Source organism: Syzygium oleosum, unplaced genomic scaffold, assembly GCF_021117445.2.
Source record: "Syzygium oleosum isolate NSW1041296 unplaced genomic scaffold, Sole_v2.1 Sole_v2.47, whole genome shotgun sequence".
NCBI classification, from domain to species: domain Eukaryota; kingdom Viridiplantae; phylum Streptophyta; class Magnoliopsida; order Myrtales; family Myrtaceae; genus Syzygium; species Syzygium oleosum.
The window spans coordinates 427,368-452,123 of record NW_026607531.1 but is presented as its reverse complement, the minus strand read 5'-3'; the positions used below and the strand labels follow the sequence as shown (position 1 = coordinate 452,123).

The 24,756-nt window shown below is 39.6% G+C and overlaps 1 protein-coding gene across 1 annotated transcript; it reads right to left on the bottom strand.

Annotated features, from left to right (window-relative positions):
* Positions 1-22,194: 22,194 nt before the first annotated feature.
* LOC130136667 (leucine-rich repeat receptor-like serine/threonine-protein kinase BAM3) lies at positions 22,195-23,620 on the bottom strand. The gene has a single exon (XM_056306768.1). The coding sequence runs from the start codon at positions 23,114-23,116 to the stop codon at positions 22,586-22,588; it is 531 nt and encodes a 176-aa protein (XP_056162743.1). The 5' UTR covers positions 23,117-23,620; the 3' UTR covers positions 22,195-22,585.
* Positions 23,621-24,756: the final 1,136 nt, after the last annotated feature.

The following is a 24,756-nucleotide window of genomic DNA, read 5'->3' as shown; positions in this document are numbered from 1 at the left end:
TTGCCCGATGTCGACGAGGGCCACCCTCGCCTGCCCAGGCGAGGGCGGCCGTCGCCCGACGCCGGTGAAGGTGGCCCTCGCCTGAGGCCACCGACGGTGGCCACAAGGGGAAGAGAGAAAAAGAAAGAAGCAAAAAGAAAAAAAAAGAAAGAAAAAGAAAAGAAAAGGGCAAAATTGCCCCTATTTCGGCGTCGGAAATGTCTCACACTCGTCAGCTGGTGAGCCGAGGTCCTTATTTGAGACTGGTTTGGGCACTTTGGGTCCTTCATTGACATATTGTCCACTTGGGGTCATCTTTTGAAAACACCCACTTTGGGTTCTTAATTGAAATTTTCCCTTTAAAAAATTAAGTTATCATTAATGTGACCTCAAAAGAAATTGTGAATATTGGACGGTTTTATCATCACCCAGCCCCTATTGCGAAGTAGACAATCAGAAAGTAAACATAATCGCATTAAGAGAACCAAGAAAAAAATGTGAAACTCCAATCATAAATGCATGCATGTGGAAGGGAAAGTAAAGAAAATAAGGAAAGAAAAAGAACACGAGGACAGAAAAATCACGTAAGTTTGCATGGTAATCAACCTCCATATGCGTGTCCAAGAATGAGCTTTGATATAGCAATTCCTTAATCGAAATTCTTAGGGTTAATAACGCAAACAATCTCTGAATTTTGGCCCAATGTGCAATGTGGCTTATAAACTTTTAATTTGTTCAATGTGGTCCTTAGACTGTTGGTACATGTTCAATTTAGTCGATTATATAAAAGTTTATGAACATGAAGAAAAAGTTTATGAATCACATTAAACAAATTAAAAGTTCAGGGACGACATTACACATATAATTAAAGTTAGAGAACTACATTGAACAAATCAAAAGTTCAACGACAATAAGAATTTGAGAAAACAACACAATGGTCCCTAAACATTGGCCTCTATATCTCAAATTCTTATATTAAAGTCAGTGGATGGCAATAGCAAAAGGGTGAAAATACAGTCCACAAAATTTCATTTCATGTTTTCATTGAGGTAGAGATTTGGTAGGTAAGTTCTTAATTTTTATATCTTTTATTTTTATTTTTTGGTATTACAGTTGATAGGTGATCTTTAAGACTAATTTTGTTTTTAAATATCTTTATCAAGTTGGAAAATAGATACTTGCCATTGTTCTCATTGTCAATTTTCAAACTAAAATTAAAAGTTTGATTTTACATTTGATCATCAACAAAAATTCTTCAATGATAATATATCGATGAACATTGATGTAGACAAAATTACAAAGACTTGGAAGTGATGATTTGCTTTTACAAATAAATTTGAAAATGATAATTATTATTTAGCACTCTCAACGCTTGAGTCTTGTGTAATCAGTATGGGTAAAATAAAAAAAAATATATGTACCATCTAATTATAAATTAACTTACATATTTTCACAATAAAATTGAGTTTTCTACTAATGAGTTTGAATTTCCACGTAAAGTGTTTGATAAATCACTTATTGGCTAAATAAAAAAGAAACTATCTTAAATTAAGTATTGTAGTGAATCTAACTAACTAACAAATTAATGTACTTTATATTCATAATCAATCAACATCTCATTTGATATACCCTTACTACGGCAGCCAAACAAGATCTCTGGAAAATTTCACATTTTCACAAAAAATGTAAATGTCTAAGCAATTTTGCATTTATGGCTTGGACATTGCAAGCATAAATAGGTAGGTTCACTTGACTTAACCAAAGTGCAATTTAGGCCGTTCACAATAAACACTGTTATGGAGCTAAATAGGCCGTCGAAAAGGGCCCTTCCATAGGATTAATACATCAACTTTCTTAAATATTTTTAATTTCCTATAGCGAGATATTTAAGACTATCTTTGATAATATGACTCAAATATATGCCTAATCTACCATTGATATCTAATTATTGGATCATCCACTTACTGGTAAAGAATTAATTGATCTTAAAATAAAAATCAGTCAAATCAAGTATATTTTGCTTATTTCAAGTGTGAAATGATACGAATAAGACTTGTTCATTTGACCTCCTTTTTTTTGTGGCTTTTTTTAGCGTAACTTTTTACTTGCTTTAGAGTGATATAATATGGAAAATGCTTAGGTGACTGCACCATTACATTCCCAAGGAAACCAGAAGACTTTTTTGTCCAATTATCTTGGGAGACAATTCCCATAAACAACAAAATTTTAATAAAAGTAAGTTTAAAAGAAAACCTAATATTATTAATGACCAAAATTCAGATAATCACAAATATGGAAATGATGTCTTTTTGCAAACAATAGGCTAACTTGGGTTTCCTGTTTATCTTAACGAATATAAAAAATTTGAAAAAAATCCAATATAAATATGAATATAATTTACATATTGGATGTTTAATTTTATTTATTTATGGAATCTTAAATCTTATTTATTTTTATTTCGGTCACTATCTAAATTTTGCAGTCAATTACCCCCACCGTTTTATTTATTTTAGCCATTACCTAAATTTTGCAGTTAATAACCCCCACGGTTTTCTTTTATAATGTTGTTAGGTTTATTTTTTTAAAGGGTTAATACCAAGAAAAACCCTAAACTGGTACACTTGTGACAATTTTACCCAAAACTAATTTTTTGACCGTGAAAATCCCCAAACTAGTACACCCGTGGCAAATTTACCCCAAACTAATTTTTTAACCTCAAAAAACTCCAAACTAGTACATATGTAACAAATTTATCCTAAACTTGTACATCTATGACAAATTTACCCTCTGTTAACTTCCATCAAATTTTACCGTTAAATTTGTTGATGTGGATGACACATGGTGACATTGTATGGTGATGTGGCAAGTCCACATGGAAATCCATGGGGTTAATACCACGAAAAACCCCAAATCGGCCACTGACAGAGGGTAAATTTGTTACAAGATTATCAATTTGAGGTAAATTTGTCACATGTATACCAGTTTGAAGTTTTTTGTGGTCAAAAAATTAGTTTGAGGTAAATTTGTCATGGGTGTACCAGTTTGGGGTTTTTCGTGATTAAAAAATTAGCTTAGGGTAAATTTGTCACATGTGTACCAGTTTAGGGTTTTTCATGGTCAAAAAATTAGTTTGGGATAAATTTATCACAAATGTACCAGTTTGGGGTTTTTCGTGGTCAAAAAATTAATTTGGGGTAAATTGTCACAAAAGTACTAATTTAGGGTTTTTCGTGGTATTAACCCTTTTTTAAAATATCGCACACATGCAAAAGCAATTATTTTCTACGGCAAATCAGTATCCGGTTACCTGTCATAAACAAAATAAAATTAACGGTTAAAGTTGCACTGTCACTTAGCAAAAGTAACGAGATTGTTACGCAAGCAAAGTCCTTTTTATATATATATATATATATATATATATATATATATATATATATATATCTAATATACATATATTGGTCGGGGTTTCTTATATAGTTAAAGCCATTAATCACTTTCATCCAAAACCCTAGAAACTTTCTTCCTCTTTCCCATGGCATCTCCTCCTCCGCATTCCGACTCGAAAATAGCAGTCATGGGCTACCCCGCTCCTCACCTCCTCTGAGGGGACATCAGCCGGGTGAACACGCATCCGACTTTCCACACCGTCCCCACCCACCTCAATCGCACACCCTTTTTCCAATTCGTAGCCACAAAGCAAAATGTCTGATGGATGGATGCTGGACGCATCGGACATGTGGAATCTTTGTGTCACGTTGACTGCCGTGTTGATATGTTTTATAGTGTCACTAGTTTTTGCCATCTTCCTTTGCATCCACATTGGACCTGATTACCCAATATTGAAAGTCGTCGGGCTGACTATGTCCAATCTCACAGTCACCGCATCCACCGAGGCTACTTGGATAACTGCCCTCTTGGTGGAGAAATCGGATATTCACGGAAACTTGTTGTTCCGTGAAGTCGAGTGCTTCCTCTATTACCATTGAGACACAACGCAACCCTTGGCATTAGCATCAACGGAGCCATTTGTGCTGTGGGCTACCGACAAGATGTGATAAAGGCAAAGATGATGATAGAGAGGCTCAAGGAGGCGGTGGTTGAGGACATGGATTGAGAGCGGAGGTCAATTGGGACAGTGGCCGTCGAGTTGGGCCTGACAATGTGGGGCATGCACGTGCTTGGGACATGGTGGAAGAAGGGCTATGGTCGCATTGAAACTTATTGCGAGAACTTGAGGGTTGCGAATTCTATAGAGTAGGGAAGCTTAGTGACCAGTGATAATTTATTCACCAACGATAATCCTCCGTCCAATAATCTTCCGTCGTGCGTTTATAATGATGTTATTTGAATCAATCCACAACCCCACACTACGGAGCTGCTATTGATATTAAGGTTTATGAGCCCGCCTTGAGCTCTTTTTAGCCATAATGGTCCTTTACTTTTTCATCCATTATTTAGTGATCTATGATTATTTTTTTGCTTCTATTTTTTTTATAGGATTCCAAATTATTGCTAGTGACTATGCTTCCCTCCCCCTTAGAATTCACAAAATCAACCCTCAAGTTGTCGCAGTGAGTTTTAACGCGGTCGTAGCCCTTCTTCCACCATGACCCAAGCATGTACTTGCCCCGCATCTTCAAGCCAAAATCGATGACCATTGTCCTATGGACCTTCACTCTCAATCCATGTCCTCAACCATTACCTGCTCGAGCCTCTCCATCGTTATCTTCACCTTTATCACAGTCGTGTTCGCAGCCTGCGGCATAAATAACTCCACTGACACTAATGCAAAGGGTTGCGTTGACTCCCAGTAGTAGTAGACGAAGCACTCAACCCCATGGAACAAGTTAACGTAAATATCTAGTTTTTTTTTTTATGAAGAGGGCGGCTTTTTAAGTAGCCCCGGTGGACGCAGTGACTATGAGATTGAACACAGTCAACTTGGCGACTTTCAATGTGGGGTAATAAGGCCCAATGAGGAGGCAAAGGAATATGGTGAAAACTAATAACACTATGAAACAGATCAACACAATAGTCAGCGCAACACAAAGAATCCATGCATTCGATGTGTCCAAAATCCATCTGTTGGACATTCTGCATCGTGGTTGTGGATTAAAAATGGGGTCGTGCGACTGAGTCGGGTGGGGATGGTAAGGAAAGTTGGATGCGTATTCACTCTGCTGATGTCCACTTGGCAAAGGCCGAGGAGTAGGAGCAGTCCATGATTGTTGTTTTCTAGTCGAAATGCGTGGGATGAGATGACATGGAAAGAGGCAGAGGGTTTTCTAGGGTTTTGGATGAAAATGAAAATTGGCTTTAACTGTATAACATACATTGGCCAAATAATGTATATTAAATATATAAAAAATGGAATTTGTTTGCATAACAGTACTGTTGCTTTCACTGAGCGACAGTGCAACTTGAACCAGTTATTTTATTTTATATATGACGAGCAACCAGATACTTATTTGTTGTTGAAAATAATTTCTTTTGCATGTATGCAATTTTTAAAGAAATAAACCCAACAACATTATTCAGAAAAAGAAACATGGGGTAATTAAATGCAAAATTTAGATGGTGAAATATTGATTCCAAATAAAATAAATAAAATTTAAGAGTCCATAAATAAAGAAAATTAAATATTCAATATGCAAATTATATACATATTTATATTGGAATTTTTTCAAAAGAAAATTATTCGTTAAGACACGCAGGAAACTTACTTAGGTTTCGTTCGTTTCGCGAAAAATAAGTGATTTGAAAAATATTTTCCAAAAAATAAATTGGATACACCATTATGATATAACACGACGGGAATAGTCAATTCTAATCTAATAATACGAGAAGGCTAGCCATCGTATTTCATCCTTATAATTATCAAAATTTTAATAGTTTTTTTCTTTAGATTTTTTCATTTTTTTAATTATGAAATTACAGTGATTAACCCATCTGCTTGCCTGCAAACAAATTTAACCAAATAGTATATATATATATATGTTTCCTCACAATGTATTTTAATTATTTATATTGAGAGTTTTCAATTCTTTATATATGTGGTTATATAAGAGTGAAATGAAAATAGGAGGTGTTAGTCATAAGAAGAACCCTCATTTATACATATTCATGGAGCTCTCTAGACATTGAGGTTTAGAGGTAATGTCGAGTTGGAACCAACGATCCCCATTCGCCGGATCTCCATTCGACATGGATTCTCCCAAACCCTTACTTAACGTCACCCCTTACTTCATGTGACGTTGAGATATTCAATTTCGATTAACCCTAAGGCTGCGTTTGGTCATCCGAATTTTTATCCAGGATCGGATTGGATATGATACGATATGAAATACAAAGGATTTGATATATCCTATCTATTATTTAGTAAATCGCACAAATAAAGCCGGTATTTTAACATATTACCATATACATTATTTGCTATGAACGTTATATCAGTGTAAATGAACTTAAAAATTGTACAAACGGAGCTAATAAAAATTTCTCATGACACTCTTGCCTATTTCATTTTTATTTATTTTTTATTATTTTCCCTCTCTTTTTTAATTATTTTCTTTTTTATTTCTTCCCCTTCCATCATTCTCTAATAAAATTTTATTAAATAGTAAACTATACAAATATGCCTAAAATATGTAATACATATAAATACTAAATGTGTATATATATAATTTATATCATAGGATAGAAAGAAATTTAAATATATAAATAAAAATAAGAATAAATAAAAACGAATTTATTGCTGTTTTTTTGTTATTTAGAATTTTTTATATTAAAATTGAAATATTATTTATATTCAAATATTATTTTAATTTTATTAATTTAACAAGTTTGTTATTCGAGAAAGATAACTTTTATATTATGGATATTAAAAATCCTATCCACCTTTATCCCACCTCCCCCATGGAATAATTTTATACGTGTTATATCCCTCATATATCCGACTTTATCATATCTTGAGCAGCCACCAAACACGGAATAGGATAATTTATCCTATCTTGAATTTTATCCCGACTACCAAACGTAGCCCAAGAGAATTTTATATAAAAAGTTGTCACTAACCTATTGGGGTTGGCTAGAAACCAAGTGAGCTATAAGAATATACGTCACTCTATACGCAACTAGAGATTTAAGATTAGGGACTTGATTATATTAGTTATCTAAATAATGCATTTTCTACACCTAAACTTAATCATTTGTCAATTAAGTGTCACATGGAGTTTTCTTATTCAATAATGAGTCCTAAAGTTATAGTCCGCTAAGTAACCATGCACCATTTTTATATTTTTTATGATCCTAAAATGTAACCTAACCATTCAATTAAAACAGACAAATTGCAATTCAAGAAATATATATAATAGAAAAGAATCACAATCAGTTCACTCAAAGATAGTAATGAATGATCGAGTATAGAATGAAGTGCAGTGAAGTAACCCGATCCGAGTCGGGCAAAGAAAATAACATTACATTATTATTAAGCCCTAGGACTGCAACCGCCATGAGTTCAAATTGAGTTAAAATTCTTTTTTTTTTTTTTCCTAAAGGATCAACTTTCTAAGGCTAAACTAAATAAAAGGTATCCACTAAAACCCTAAACCATGTGTACACTAACTAAATGAAACTGAGCTAATTTTACTACTAAAATCTAACTAGCATAATCAAGGCCTATATTTCAACCGTTTTCTAATTTTCTTTATTTTCAATTTTATTTATTTGTTTTTAGAAATGAGTACTCGGGCCGGGCCCTTGGGCCAGATCCTAATATAGTGCCGCAACTGGTCTCAAACCTTAAATTAAATGAAGTTAAGCCCAAACTATCTAAGACTGTTCAAGCCCAAAATTCATTGAACCTAATTAAGCCAATCTTCAATGACGACTCTACATCTATTTACCAATATAAAACCCATCCTCTTATATTCCCTTTTTTTTAATTGTTTTATCCTTCTATTATTATTATTATTATTATTATTCATTTGTCTCTTCCTTTCGTTTTTTTATCAATAACCCAGAAACCTTCAAGATTATTGCACAATTCAAAGTTTCAACAACAATTCATGTCAGACTGGAAATTGCACACTTCATCGACCACCACCAATCTCCGGGACATGATTATCAACCACTCCCGTTTGTCATCGGATAGTCATCAGATTATCGCACAATTTATCATTGACCACCACCAATCTCCGGAACATGACTATCAACCACCCCCAATTATCGTCGGATAATCACCAGATTCGTCCCGATCAATAAAAGAAAAATCACTGGATTCGCCGGTCACCGGCATCATCCACCGGTCTCAATTTTCCAGTAATTCAACGATGACGTTCATAAAACTCAAGATGTTTATAGGGACATACCAGTGCAGACAAGATGGGAGCTCAGCAATCGGGCCGTAGTTATCGAATCGTTTCCTTGCCGATGCGCACCCCAGAACCACCACCGCGGCAATGAAAATCCAGAAATAAAAGAAAAGAACATGTCAGTTGCAGTTTACAGATAAAATCTCAGAAAATCATATTTGATGACTAATGAATCGACCGATTGGATACAAACGACACTGGACTGTCTTCAGATTGAACAAGAAACAGCTATTATCTAACATCTCATCAACGCAGATTCAGGCCAAATCATTATAACGGTCAGATTTCATGCGAACAATACCATGACGTTAGTTTTTTTTGCTTTAGATCAAAGATGAACCGAGATAACTAAGTTTTCGGATCACACCTGTTTAATGTGCAAAACCAAGGCCACGAGCGTTGATTAAATCAACCATGTCGGCTTCGAGGGATCGCCGACAAATGGAATGCAACGCTGGTGATGAGTGTGCTATACGAGATTTGACACTCGCTCGGAAATTTCGGACTCGAAGCAAGGTTCGAGTCGCCATCTTGGTTCTGCCGTTTTTCTTCAGTGAAAGGACGCCGGCAACTGGAGAAAGATGGAGATCGACGCCAAAGTTCGACAACGGTGGATCGGAGAAAGATGAAGAAAATTTTCTCGAACTCCCTTTCTTTCTGGAGCTGTTTTCTCGTTTCCTTTTCTTACTTCTATGTAACTGTGACGTTCCCAAAAAAACACTGATTCTCCCTTTCTCGATTCTCTGTTGAGTTTCGTAGATTTGAATCGGCCTCGGCAAAATATATCGGATAAGGACCGAATTAAACTCCCCAATCTTTTTTTTTTACATTTTTTTTCAAAAATGTATGCTCAACTAATCGACAAAATTCAGGTGTTAGCAGTAATTTTTGAGTAATAGTATGAGGCTAAATACTGTGGGTTTCGGGTGTAAGTTATAGGGTTGGGAAACACGTAAACGCGGGTGATTGTAACTTTGTTAACAATTTGCTAGTTTTCCCGTGCCTATAGGTTTCAACATTCGGACCGAGCCACGTAAATTTCTTGCATCCTTTATCGTTCCTCATTTTATTTCTCCGCCGATTTCTATAGCTCTCATTTAATTGTGGAGTTATGATCTGCTTCCGCTGCGTTGCCAAATCACAGTGGGATGAAACGAGCAGCGATGTTGCCGAAGCATTTAGAAAGAAAGAATAATTGTGTATTTTTTCTTAGGGTTAATATCATGAAAAACCCTAAACTGGTATACCTGTGACAATTTTACCCCGAACTATTTTTTTGACCACAAAAAACCCCAAACTGGTACACCTGTAATAAATATACCTCGAACTATTTTTTTGACCACCGAAAATCCCAAACTAGTACACATGTGACAATTTTACCACGGACTAATTTTTTAATATTATTTTTTATTTTTTCGAATTATTTTTTTATTTTTCTTCATCTTCAACCTCTGGCCGGTCGCCGGTCCGGCGATTGACCAGAGGAGGAAGCCAGCGAGGTCGGCCATGCCGGCTGCTAGCGAGGCTCGACCTCGCCGGCGTCGGGCGAGGCCAACCTCGCTGTTGTAGGGCGAGGCCAACCTCACCCAACGCCGGCGAGGTCGAGCCTCGCCAGTGGCAGGTGGGGTAGAGCCCTCGCTGGCAACTGGCGAGGTCAGCCTCGCCCTGCAACCGCGAGGTCGAGCCTCGCCAGATCTGGTGAAGGCTCGGCCCTGTTAACCGCTGGCAAGGCTCGACCTCAGCGGCTGGCGAGGCCGAGCCCTCGCCAGATTTGGCAAGGCTCAACCTCCCCGTTGCAGGGCAAGGCCGACCTCGCCAGTTGCCGGCGAGGGATTAGCCCCGCCGGCCGCTGGCGAGGTTCGACCTCGCCGGCGTTGGGCGAGGCCGACCTCGCCGGCTTCCGCCTTTGGCCGGTCGCCGGACCGGTGACCGGCCAGAGGTTGAAGATGAAGAAAAAAAAAGAAAAGAAAAAAAATAAAAAATAGATAAAAAAATTCGAAAACATAAAAAAATAATATTCAAAAATTAGTTCGGGGTAAAATTGTCATATGTGTACCAGTTTAGGGTTTTCGGTGGTCAAAAAAATAGTTCGGGGTATATTTGTCACGGGTATACCAGTTTGGGGTTTTTTGTGGTAAAAAAAATAGTTCGGGATAAAATTATCACAGGTGTATCAGTTTAGAGTTTTTCGTGGTATTAACCCTTTTTCTTAATGATGTGTGGAACCATTTTAAACTCTAGGACGTGGGAATTCGAATTCCTGATAGAGCTGGACTTAAGGTGGTCCTAACAACACGTTTCTCCTAAGTATGTTCTCCATTGGATTGTGAAGAGATTCAAATTCAACCTTTAGATAAAGAAGAAGCGTGGAAATTATTCGTGGAGGAAGAGGATGTCAATGTCGATGCTGAGGTGGATTTCGGAAGTCCAATTCCCTTTGCCATATTGGATACGAGTTTTTTAAGTGTAAATAAACAATTTTTATTTTGATTGTGCAAACTGCAAAGATATTGTTTTGATCAATGAGAAGTCAATCAGGCAATTTATCTTGTGGGAAGTATCAATTTATAGTTTTTATTCCATTTCATTAGAGTTTTTTTATCCCCAACTCTCTCCTAAATGGGCACTCGTTTCCTACACATGAATGGAGGAGGAAAAATGCCTCCACATATATCAACCAACAGTTACCTTTTCTATATGAAATTTTACTATATATATGTGTATAAGTTTATTAGTTACTGACTGCACAGGGAAATTTGTAATTACGTGTATGTTATGTTTTTGGTCAAAAGTAGCAATGCTATGTTTCAACCTATTTGGCTGTATTGGAAGTCATTGTCCATATGGCAATTGGTTTTTTGGTCAAAAGTAGCATTACTAGGTTTAAACCTATTTTGCTGTATTGGAAGTAATTGTCAATATGGCAATTGGCAAGTTACTTTTCCCCTTGAATTAAGAACTTATCGTACATTGCTTACTTTTCCAGACCCAGGAACCCAGAGACTTCACGTAGGACACGGACCCGTTACGAGATCCATGTTTCTTGGGGTTAGGATTTCATTCCCAACTACCACGGTGTCAAGTCGGGTGTCAAAGTCGTGAACCTAGCCACAGGGTCATAGCTCCCCCACTTAGGATTTCAGGTTCAACCGCCGAGGTCCAAGTCATGGGCCTAAGTCTCGAGTCATGGCACTTAGGTCCCAGGTACAGAGGTCGTGATCCTAGGTCTGTACTCAGTTCCCTCGTCCAAGTTCTATGTTCTTGTGTGTGGGCGCCAAGGTCCGCGACTTAGCTTGTGGGCTGCGATTCAGACTCTCGAGGTCCTGGTGCTTGTCCCAGGGTCTTGGATCCGACCACAAGGATGCTAGGTCCACCCTTTAAGGTTTGAGACGTGGTTGTCCAGGTCGTGGTCTGTGGTTTGGGTGCTAGGGTCTACGTTCTAAGGAAAATCAATGAAGTGGCTTGATAAATGGGAGATTAATTCTCGGAAGGAAAATCAAGCTTTTTTGAAAAACAGATGCTAACATGGAGGCTCCAGAATGCTCAAAATTCACCTCTGAATAACCTTTGTTCATCCACCTACCAGAAGCTGAGACTCCTTAGCATGATTACTATCTCGTTAATTACTAGGTAATTAGCAGCATCCTCATGCATGTGAATTTTTTTCGTTTCTGAAATATAGGTATTTGTATTTTAGCAAAAATAATTAGTTAAGTTCCATCTCTTTTAATATGAATTTCCCTTTTTTTTAAAGAAAAAAAGAGGCGAAATTCTTGATCACATTATGTAAAGCGTAGAAGCTCGGTGACAGTACAAAATCCTAATTATTGTCATTATATGACATAGTGATATTTTATACGTAATCGAAAATATTATTGTAATATTGAGTGGAGAGCGCAAGGATAGTTCTCCTTGCAAGGAGAATGATCAACATTCCGATGTCGCTGAGCATTTGGATTTCTGCTTGGATTAGTCGTGCCAAATCCTCCTAGGAGTTTCTTGACGGCAATCTTGGTGCCATCTGGCATTTTCCCGTGGTAAACGATCCCGGCTCTACGTCTCCCAATCTCATTGCCGTCTTTGGCGCACCGCAGGACGTCTTGGACTGAGAACTCGAGCTTCTGAAACGTCTGTCATCTTCCACGAGCTGGTGCCGGTTTTTCTTTTAAATAACGTGGCTTTGATTATGGCCACCGTGGTGAAAGCTAGGGAGCATATCACTAGGCCGACCGCGAACATTAACTTGAAATTGAAATGACTTCTGGAGGATGTGCTTGCGAATGTGGTGGGATTGCATCTGATGTCTAGGGGAGAACCACAAAGCCCTGGATTACCCACGAAGGAAGAGGCGTTGAACAAGGCAAAGATTTACCAAGCTTGTCAAGTTGCCAACTTGCTTCGGGATCAAGCCCGAGAGAAGATTGAATTGTAGATACAATGTGTGTAGCTTCTTTAAATTCCCCAACTCGGGTGGTACTGCGCCGTCCAATCCACATGTGGAATGACCCATGTGAAATTTTTTTATCAGATTCCCAAAATCTCCAGGAAGGCCACCTTCGAAGACATTGTAGTAGCCCAAGTACATCTCTTTGAGCTCTGTCAAATTTCCCAACTTGCTCGGTATTTTTCCGTTCAGCCCATTCCCCGCGAGCGATAAGTACTCCATAGCCGGTAATTCCCCTTAACTTTCTGGGATTTTCCCTTGAAAGTAGTTGCCTCCAAGGCTCAAGTACCTGATCTTCTTCAAGTCAAGAACAACCATTGGCAATAAACCCGTGAAGTTGTTACTATGCATTGAACACTTCCAAATTTGCGATACTAGAGTAGTTCCAGTCCAAGCTCCCAATGAACTGGTTGTTGGAGACGCTCAGGAACTTCAAACTAGTCAAGTTGGCGATCTTGATCGTGCCACTGAAATTGTTCCCAGTGAGCGACTCCGCTCTTATGTCTGGCTGAGAATAGGATTACTCCAATTTTATCTCCTTTTGCTCAATCTAGACGTTACCAAATATGTGTAGAAGAATATTTTTCTCTATATTGAATCATTCTGTACAGCATTACAATTTTCTTATATACAATACAGGGAATAACCCTACCATCTCAATAAATCAGGAAAAAACTGTAATAAAGGAAAAACTCCCTAATTTGTAGAAAATACAGCTCACGCCAACACTCCCCCTCAAGTGGGCGAGAAGATGTCTTCGATACCCATCTTGACAAGTGAGCTCTGAAACGCTCTACTTGACACAGCTTTGGTCAAAAATGTCGGCCAATTGATTTTCAGATTTGACAAAAGGCAACTGAATTATTTTAGCATCCAAATTCTCCTTGACAAAGTGTCTATCAACTTCAACATGTTTGGTTCGATCATGCTGAACCGGGTTGTGAGAGATAGCTATAGCGGCTTTATTATCACAAAACAACTTCATCCTAGACTCTGGTGGATACCAAAGTTCGGACAATAGCTTTTTAAGCCATAATAACTCACATCCCCTTCGCTACTCATCTGAATTCTACCTCGGCACTGGACAAGGCTACAACTTTTTGCTTCTTGCTCCTCCACGTGACCAAGTTACCTCCTGCAAATGTGAGATAACCTGACGTCGACCTTCTATCTAATGCGTTCCCTACCCAGTCCGCATCCATATATCCTTCCACTGCAAGGTGGCCATTCTTTGCAAACATCATCCCTCTCCCTGGAGCCGATTTTAAATATCGAAGGATACTATATACTGCACTCATATGTTCTTCACTAGGAGCATGGATAAATTGACTCACAACACTTACTGCATAAGCAATGTCTGGGCAAGTGTGAGACTAATAAATTAATCTTTCTACTAACCTTTGATACCTCTCCTTATTAGTCGGCACTTGATCATGATACTCCCCAAGTTTATGATTCTGCACTATAGGAGTATTAGCGGGCTTATAGTCCAACATTCCCACTTTAGCCAACAAATCAAGTACTTATTTTCTCTGTGACAAGAAAATTCCTTCCTTGGACCTAGCTGCCTCAATACCCAAGAAATATTTGAGTCCGCCCACGTTCTTCATCTCAAACTCTTCCGCCAACTTATCTTGAAGCCTCGAAATTTCTTCAGTATCATCTCCTGTGATGATCATATCATCAACATATATGATCAGGGCAGTCACCTTACCTTGGCTTTGCTTCAAAAATAAAGTGTGATCTGAATTGCTCTGAGAATAACCGTACTTTCTCATGGCTGAGCTGAACCGACCAAACCAAGCACGAGGTGACTGCTTCAAACCATATAACGACCTCTTCAGTCTACAAACAACATTTGGCTTACCAACACACCCATATCTAGGTGGAGCCTCTATGTAAATCTCTTCCTCCAAATCTCCATGAAGAAATGCATTCTTCACATCAAACTGATGCAATGGTCAATCTAGATTTGCGGCAAGTGACAACAAAACCTGCACAGTATTCAATTTTGTAACTAGAGAGAAAGACTCCTGATAGTCCACACCATAAGTTTGTGTGTATCCTTTTGCGACCTATCGAGCCTTGTACCTCTCAATGTTATCATTTACCTTGTGTTTAATGGTGAACACCCACCTACATCCCACGGCTTTCTTCCCTTTTGGCAACTCTACAAGTCTCCAAGTCTGATTTTTTTTCTAATGCTTCCATCTCTTCCTTCATAGCTTGGACCCATTTTGGATCCTTCAAGGCCTCTCCCACCCCATTCGGAATTCGAACAACTGATACATTCGACACAAAAGCCTTACAAAATTCTGACAGCCTTCTTGTTGACACAAAATCGGCAATGGGATATTTAGACCTTCGTTCCTCAACATCTGGTGAGTACCGACTAGGAGGCTTGCCCCGGTTATGCCTGTCAGGGAGTTTATATCTAACAACCAAATCAAAATCATCAGAAACCTCAAGATCAGGAAGAGTGCTTACCTCAAGATCATTCTCAGGAGAATGGTCGTGTATTGAAGAAGGGGCAATTTGCGAAGGAACAGACTGATCTTGCTCATTAGGTGTAGATATGGGCTGCTGGTCATCCCCACTTTCAGCTGAAAAACGATCACCCTCCCTCTCATCATCTGCCATCGCACCTTTCCCATCATTGCCTGCCATTGAACCATGGCCTAGATCCTCATCAAATTGCACCATTGAAACTTTTCGTGAGCAGGTTAATGGTCCAGCCCCACCCAGTCGCACCTCGAACTCTACCCCGGACTCCACATGTCCTCCTGATTCCGTACCCTCCATGCCAATGTCCCACCAATTTTCCTTTCACTATAATTCTCCCCCTGAAAGGAACAATGGGGTGGAGAAAAATAGGACTCAGACTCCAGAAAAGTCACGTCCATGGTAACATGTGTCTTCTTGGTCGTCAAATCATAGCAGCGATACCCCTTTTGGTGAGTCCCGTAACCAATAAATACACACCACACCGCACACGGGTCAAGTTTTGTACGTTGGTTCTTGTGAAGATGCACAAAAGCCACACACCCAAACACTTTAGGGGTAATTGTCAAGACTGAAGGAAGAAGCACAAACTGGGACAGAGCTTGTAATGGAGTTTGAAATTGCAACACATGAGAGGGCATATGATTCATCAAGTGAACGGCTGTGACCACCGCTGCATCCCAGAACCTTTTTGGAACATTGCCGCCGACTAGAAGAGCTCTCGTCGTCTCTAGAATGTGGCGGTTCTTTCGTTCGGCTACACCGTTCTGTTGAGGGGTTTGAGTGCAAGAGGTCTCATGGATAACACCATGTTCCTTAAAATAAGAGGCAAGGTGTTGATTGATATATTCCCCACCATTGTCCGTGAAGAGAATCTGAATACGAGCTTCAAATTGGGTGGCAACCATTTTATGAAACATACGAAATATGTTAGGAACCTCATCTTTATGCTTCATAAGATACAACTATGTCATACGTGTGCAGTCATCAGCAAAGGTTGTAAACCATCTCATTCCAGACATTGTAGTAATTGGAGATGCACCCTACACATCAGAATGAACCCAACAAAAAGGCTTGCTACTTTTGTTAGAGCTCAAAGGAAAAGAAACACGATGACTTTTTGCTATAATGCATGTTTCACATTGAAAAGCAGAATCCGATAAACCACGAAATAACTCAGGAAACAAATACTTCAAATATCTAAATGATGGGTGCGCCAATCGACGGTGCCACAACCAAACATCCTTCTCCTTACTAACAGACCGACCAGGAGTGTGATAGGCATAGCTAGAGTTGAGATCATCCACAATGTATAGCCCCTCCTTCTTAGTACCATGCCCAATAATAGTATGAGGCTAAATACTGTGGGTTTCGGGTGTAAGTTATAGGGCTGGGAAACACTTAAATGCGGGTGATTGTAACTCTGTTAACAATTTACTAGTTTTCCCGTGCATATAGGTTTCAACATTCGGACCAAGCCACGTAAATTTCTTGCATCCTTTATCGTTCCTCATTTTATTTCTCCGCCGATTTCTGTAGCTCTCATTTAATTGTGGAGTTGTGATCTGCTTCCGCTGCGTTGCCAAATCACAGTGGGATGAAACGAGTAGCGATGTTGCCGGAGCATTTAGAAAGAAAGAATAATTGTGTACTTTTTCTTAGGGTTAATACCATGAAAAACCCTAAACTGGTATACCTGTGACAATTTTACCCCGAACTATTTTTTTGACCACAAAAAATCCCAAACTGGTACACCTGTAATAAATTTACTTCGAACTATTTTTTTGACTACTGAAAATCCCAAACTGGTACACATCTGACAATTTTACCACGAACTAATTTTTTAATATTATTTTTTTATATTTTCGAATTATTTTTTTATTTTTTATTTTTCTTCATCTTCAACCTTTGGCCGGTCGCCGGTCCGGTGATAGGCCAGAGGAGGAAGCCAGCGAGGTCGGCCATGCCGGCCGCTGGCGAGGCTCGACCTTGCCGGCATTGGGCGAGGCCAACCTTGCCGTTGTAGGGCGAGGCCAACCTCACCTAACGCCGGCGAGGTCGAGCCTCGCCAGTGGCAGGTGGGCCAGAGCCCTCGCTGGCAACTGGCGAGGTCAGCCTCGCCCTGCAATCGCGAGGTCGAGCCTCGCCAGATCTGGCGAAGGCTCGGCCCCGTCGACCGCTGGCAAGGCTCGACCTTAGCGGCCGACGGGGCCGAGCCCTCGCTAGATCTGGCAAGGCTCGACCTCCCCGTTGCAGGGCAAGGCCGACCTCGCCAGTTGCCGGCGAGGGATTAGCCCCGCTAGCCGCTGGCGAGGCTCGACCTCGCCGGCGTTGGGCGAGGCCGACCTCGGCCGACCTCGCCGGCTTCCGCCTTTGGCCGGTCGCCGGACCGGCGACTGGCCAAAGGTTGAAGATGAAGAAAAAGAAAAGAAAAGAAAAGAAAAATAAAAAATAGATAAAAAAATTCGAAAACATAAAAAAATAATATTCAAAAATTAGTTCGGGGTAAAATTGTCATATGCGTACCAGTTTAGGGTTTTCGGTGGTCAAAAAAATAATTCGGGGTATATTTGTCACGGGTATACCAATTTGGGATTTTTTTTGGTAAAAAAAATAGTTCGGGGTAAAATTATCACAGGTGTATCAGTTTAGAGTTTTTCGTTATATTAACCCTTTTTTTTAATGATCTGTGGAAGCATTTTAAACTCTAGGACGTGGGAATTCGAATTTCTGATAGAGCTGGACTTAAGGTGGTCCTAACAACACGTTTCTCCTAAGTATGTTCTCCATTGGATTGTGAAGAGATTCAAATTCAACCTTTAGATAAAGAAGAAGCGTGGAAATTATTCGTGGAGGAAGAGGATGTCAATGTCGATGCTGAGGTGGATTTCGGAAGTCCAATTCCCTTTGCCATATTGGATACGAGTTTTTTAAGTGTAAATAAACAATTTTTATTTTGATTGTGCAAACTGCAAAGATATTGTTTTGATCAATGAGAAGTCAATCAGGCAATTTATCTTGTGGGAAGTATCAATTTATAGTTTTTATTCCATTTCGTTAGAGTTTTTTTATCCCCAACTCTCTCCTAAATGGGCACTCGTTTCCTACACATGAATGGAGGAGAAAAAATGCCTCCACATATATCAACCAACAGTTACCTTTTCTATATGAAATTTTACTATATATATGTGTATAAGTTTATTAGTTACTGACTACACAGGGAAATTTCTAGTTACTAACCAATAAATACACGCCGCACCGCACACGGGTCAAGTTTTGTATGTTGGTTCTTGTGAAGATGCACAAAAGCCACACACCCAAACACTTTAGGGGGTATTGTCAAGACTAAAGGAAGAAGCACAAACTGGGATAGAGCTTGTAATGGAGTTTGAAATTGCAACACACGAGAGGGCATACGATTCATCAAGTGAACGGCTGTGACCACCACTGCATCCTAGAACCTTTTTGGAACATTGCCGCCGACTAGAAGAGCTCTCGTCATCTCTAGAATGTGGCGGTTCTTTTGTTCGGCCACACCGTTCAGTTGGCGGGTTTGACTGCAAGAGGTCTCATGGATAACACCATGTTACTTAAAATAAGAGATAAGGTGTTGATTGATATATTCCCCACCATTGTCCGTGCGGAGAATCTGAATACGAGCTTCAAATTGGGTGGCAACCATTTTATGAAACATACGGAATATGTTAGGAACCTCATCTTTATGCTTCATCAGATACAACCATGTCATACGTGTGCAGTCATCAACAAAGGTTATAAACCATCTCATTCCAGACATTGTAGTAATTGGAGATGCATCCCACACATCAGAATGAACCAAACAAAAAGGCTTGCTACTTTTATTAGAGCTCAAAGGAAAAGAAACACGATGACTTTTTGCTACAATGCATGTTTCACATTGAAAAGCAGAATCCGATAAACCACAAAATAACTCAGGAAACAAATGCTTCAAATATCTAAATGATGGGTGCCCCAATCGACGGTGCCACAACCAAACATCCTTCTCCTTACTAACAGACCAACCAAGAGTGTGATAGGCATAGCTAGAGTTGAGATCATCCACAATGTATAGCCCCTCCTTCTTAGTACCACGCCCAATAATCTCCTTCGTGAGAATGTCCTGAAACAAACAGAAATCGGGGTACATAAGAACATGGCAATTCAACTCATCAGTAATTTGTCCAATAGACAATAACCTGTTGGACAAAGAGGGCACAAATAATGTATTAGATAGAGAAAGAGATGGCGTGAGAGGCACACTCTCAGCCCTGATGACCGGATGGCAATGTCCATTAGCATTATACACACTGTCTCGCCGCGGTGAGGTACGGTTCACTAGATCATTGGGGTTAGGCATCATGTGACCGGTAGCGCCTGAGTCGATAATCCAGCCATTGTTTCCACCATGACGAGTAGTGACAAAAACAGAACCATAATTACCTTCAGGAGGAAGGGTGGACGAATTAGCTGAAGGTACCATCGGGACCAGGGAAAGAGACGAACTCCCAGTCACCAAGGATGCCTGCCCTACACTCTTGCCCAATTCTGCTTTAGATTTCTTCTTCTTTGCTTGAAAATCGTTCCACCAATCCAGGAATCCATGCAGCTTAAAACAAGTGTCCCTAGTGTGTTTGGAATTGCCACAGTGAGAACAGCCGCCGGGCACCTGAGACTTGGCCTTGATAGTAGATCAAGAGCACCCACCTCTACCTACCGAATTGCCTGCCATCAACTGCAGAGACAGGTCTCCTCGACTACCCCGTGAGACCATTGCTGTACCCGTAGGAGAGCCATCGGCATTGGTCAGCATCACGGTTTGGCGCACATCTTCTCTACGGACGCGTACGTAGGCTTTCCTAACTGTGAGGAAAGGCTGCATCTGCAAGACATTTGCACAAACCTTGTCGAAACGATCATCAAGTCCATCCAGAAAAAGGTAAACCTTATCCTCTTGAACAACATTATTGTAGTGCTCAATATCTGCATGACACACCATAGGATTAGGTCTGCGGAAATCAATTTCACGCCAGAGTCCTTGAAGATCATTATAGCATTTTTCGATTGGTCCTCTAGCTTGCTTGAGTCGTGATACCTGGCGCTTTAAATCATACACCTGGGAAGTATCGGTGCCATCAAAGAAAGTGGTAGCTACGGAATCCCACACAGCTTTAATGGTAAGGAATATGATAAAATTGCCAATCAACGCCAGATCCATGGAGTTGATAAGCCATCCTTTCACAGTCGAGTCTTCTGTTTTCCACCTCCAAAAGCTAGGATCTGTAGGCAGTGGCTGAGGGAGGTCTCCGTTGATATATCCCAGTTTGTCTTTACCAGTAATGTACATCTCGACAACCTGAGACCATAATCCATAGTTAGCTCCATCCAATTTAATTGCAATCTGAGATGAAGCCAAATCATTCTGCGGTGTTGATGATGGAGGAGGAGGGTGCGTCTGGTTCTAAGTGAGAATCTGAGTTAATCTGGCAGTCAGATTCTCAAAAAAAGCTTCTGTGGTTGAATTCCCCCTTTGATTTTGATGAGAATCTAAGTGAGAATCTGAGTTAATCTAGCAGTTAGGTTCTCCAAAAAAGCTTCCGTAGTCGAATTCCCCCTTTGGTTCTGATGGGGAATCACTATTCTGGTAGGGTTTTGATCTTTATTCTCCAAAAAGGCATCCGTGGTCGAATTCCCCCCTTGGTTCTGATGGGGAATCACTGTTCCGGTAGGGTTCTGATCCTCCATGGATCCACAATCAATCGTGACAAAGATGAAGAAGATCGGGTAGGATGCACGTCGGACAGCGCAATAGAGAAAGCGAGCCAACAAAAAAAATGCGACACAAGGAGCGAATCCTAGGCTCTGATACCATGTAGAAGAATATTTTTCTCTATATTGAGTCATTCTATACAGTATTACGATTTTCTTATGTACAATACAGGGAATAACCCTAGCATCTCAATAAATCAGGAAAAAACTGTAATAAAGGAAAAACAAAAAACTCCCTAATTTGTAGAAAATACAGCTCACGCCAACAATATGTACTTTCTATTGAAAAAATTGACTAGCTGGCATTACAAGTTCTCGGGTCATGATTGGGTTTTGCTATTGCGTCATTAGAAAACACCGTACTTTGTTAATTATGATATAAAATCTATGTATATTAAGTTTGTGTCAATTCGTGTCACTTTCAGATTTGTCATATAATCACGTATAAACGTGTTAATTCGTGTAGGAAGTTGCCAGCTCTTTCAAGGCAGCAAAATGCGAAAACCACTCGAAGGTAGTATCCAGAATTTAATAGGGATGCTTTAGGTTTTCTATGATAATAGAAGTGGGTATGGCAAACTTCCTTCTTAAGTGCAAACTATCGATCACAACAGTTGATCGGAAGTTTTCACTTTCCAGGAACAATGAGAGGTACAATATTCTTCACATCTTATAAATGCCCATTTGCAATTTTCCTGTCGTGCAGAGAGAGTTTCTAATCTGGCATGTCATCTCTGTGTTTCTATTGCTTAAACTCTATTGATTCCCCAATCCCAATATTTCCATCTTCATATATAGCAATTCATTGGAGTTTTCTACTCTGTTTAGTTTCTCCCCTAATACTAACGATCCTTCCTCAGAAAAATTGCACAGCATTAAGAGCTAGATCGTTTTAAGTCGTATCTTTTACTGGATAATGTGATTCATGGCACCCCGACTGTTAAGTGTCTCGGAAGCAATGAATTGAGATTACTAACCACTTTATCAACAATTGAGTATAATCAGCTCAACTTCAGACTCTACCAAACCAAAAAAGAAAATGAAGAACCAGAAGAAGTTTCCCGGTCCTCCAAGATACTGAACTATCAGAAGTGGCAAAGAAGCCAATAGGACAAACGTTGAAGGTGGCAGCTGCATAAGGCTGTGGCGATGGGAGATGCAAAATGGTGACTTAGTTGTTTCAGAAGAAAATAGTGGGATTCAGGCTATTCAAGTTTAGTGCTGGTTTAAGTGGTTCCTAAAGATGTTCAAGTAATTGGAGAGGTTGTTCTGGCTGATGTCTAAATAAGTAAGATGCTAACAGTTCCTGATATCCGGTGGCATCTCGCCTGACAAGAAATTCTGCCTCAGGTCGAGATTAACCACCTGCCTTAAGTCCCCTACAAAAGCCAGGAGTGGACCTGAAAGTTGATTCCCACTAATGAGTAGGATTTGAAGGCTAGACAAGTTGAGAACGAAGATGGAAGAACCCTTTGCAATTCTCTAGCAAAACTCCTGACAGGTAGTTCTACAATTCCATGAGTTTGAGCTGAGGCAAGTAAATGAAGCCATTCGGAATGCTTCCATTTAAGTAGTTCTGCCCCAACCTCACCTTAACTAGGCTATAGCATGAGCCTAGAGCTTCTGGGATAGGCCCAAAGAGGAAATTGTTGAACAGGATCAAGATCCTGAGCCGGTTCAGTGAGCACAAATCTCGAGCGATCGTTCCAGGGAGCTTGTTGGTGGACAAATCAAGATCCTGAAGCTTCCCATTCCTGCCGAGATCCTCAGGAATCACACCAGTGACGTTGTTTGACCATAGGTCTAGAGTTTCCAAACTCGGGAGGTCTGCAAGGAACTCAGGAGTCGACTCGTATAGCTTGTTTAAGAGGCGGTTGACAAGTTTCAGCTTCTGGAATCTCGTGACCTCTGATGGTATATCTCCAGTGAGTAGACTGACAGAGAGCTTGACAAGGCCATTGAGCCTAGAAACAAGGAGAGAGAACTGCCCAGATTCAAATCCGTCAGCTTGAGCAAAACCACGCATCCCCTCGAGCATCTAATCCTGGACCATAAACAAACCGAGCTAGAGTTTGAAGAACTCCAGGTGCTTAAAGCCGGTTTGGGGGACTCAAATCCTTGCTTCAGCGAGAGCAGGACATCAACATCGCTAACAGAAGAAGATGAACCAGGAATTACAGTGCACAGAAGTACAATTCATCGAACAATGAAATGGACCCTCATTGTTTCTCAAAGAATATATTGCTTTCAAACAAAGATCAAAAGTTTTTAGACAAAGTCATTGAATAGTGCTGGGTTTGAGGAGAAGGATATGGGAATGACATGATACTAAGTAGCTTCAGATGGGTGTGCGATCAAAGCATAAAAAAACTGATCTTTATTGGATCAAGTGGCCTCTCTATCTATCTTTCTTTGGCTTCTCTATCTCTCAAGCTTCTTTAGACAGAGGTTGAAGGAAGCAAATGCAGAAGAAATGAAAAGAATACTAAAAAGTGGAGCTGCTAGCTAAACTGAAGGTGAAACGAGAGAGAACATGGAGTGAGATAATTGATTAGGCATGAAAAAAGAGACATGCAGGCTGGACATCACAAATTTAAAGTAGAGAGAGAGAGAGAGAGAGAGAGAGAGAGAGAGAGAGAGAGAGAGAGAGAGAGAGAGAGAGATTACAGCATTGCCATTTTAGCATTTGTTAAAGGGGGTGGCTTTATTCCTTTGAATTGGATGAGGGACAAATGACTTTGCAACTTTGATGCATTGCCATGATAAAGGGTTGTTTTTTAAAGAGGATTTGTCCAAGCGTAATCCAAGGTTCAATTAATTAATCAAATTTCATTTTGAGGCAATGAACTAAGGGATCAAATTTGAGGACCCAGTTGCAAGAACTACACAAGTTTAAGTATTAAACGTAGCTTTATCCCTATCTATTCGCTAGTATAAGGATTACAATAACCTTAATGGTTGCAAAAAAAAAAAACTGAATCGACATATAACTTACTTTGCTCAAGAAAATCATTTCAAATACGAATAAAAAAAAATTATAGACTTGGACGTAAACTAAAATTGATACAAAGTTGGAAGAAAAACTAGGGAAGAGAGATGTTTCGAGCATTTGCTTATGATGAAGTCATTTGTTGCACAACTACTGTCTCTTGCCTCATCAATACTTAATCAAGGTTCGAGAAAATGTTTAGGGCTTTAACTTGGTGATTTGAAGAAAATTGAATGACAAACTTCATCAATTGCAATGAAGAAAAGTCAAGAATTTTATATACTATCAATGAGTCACTAACTATTCATAGATACGATACGAAGAAAATCATTTCACTTTACAAAAATAAAATCTAGAACACATGTCACAATATAAACAATACTCATCAGAAATTCAAAATATAAATAATAATGATAATTTGTTATAAATTACTATTATCGTTACTCCAAACTCTTTTTAATTCGGGTCGCATCGAAATGTGGCAAACATCATACATAAGAACCATGATTTTACATGTAGTGGAATTGGGATATCCATCATCATTCATAATTTGGCACCATCCATCATTGGAAGCTACATATGTGTACAGGAAGTGCAGATAGGAATCAATATTTATAAGTACGCACGAACACAATAGGCATTGTCTGTCAAGTGATGAATTTGACTCTAAGCAAGACATCACATTCTAA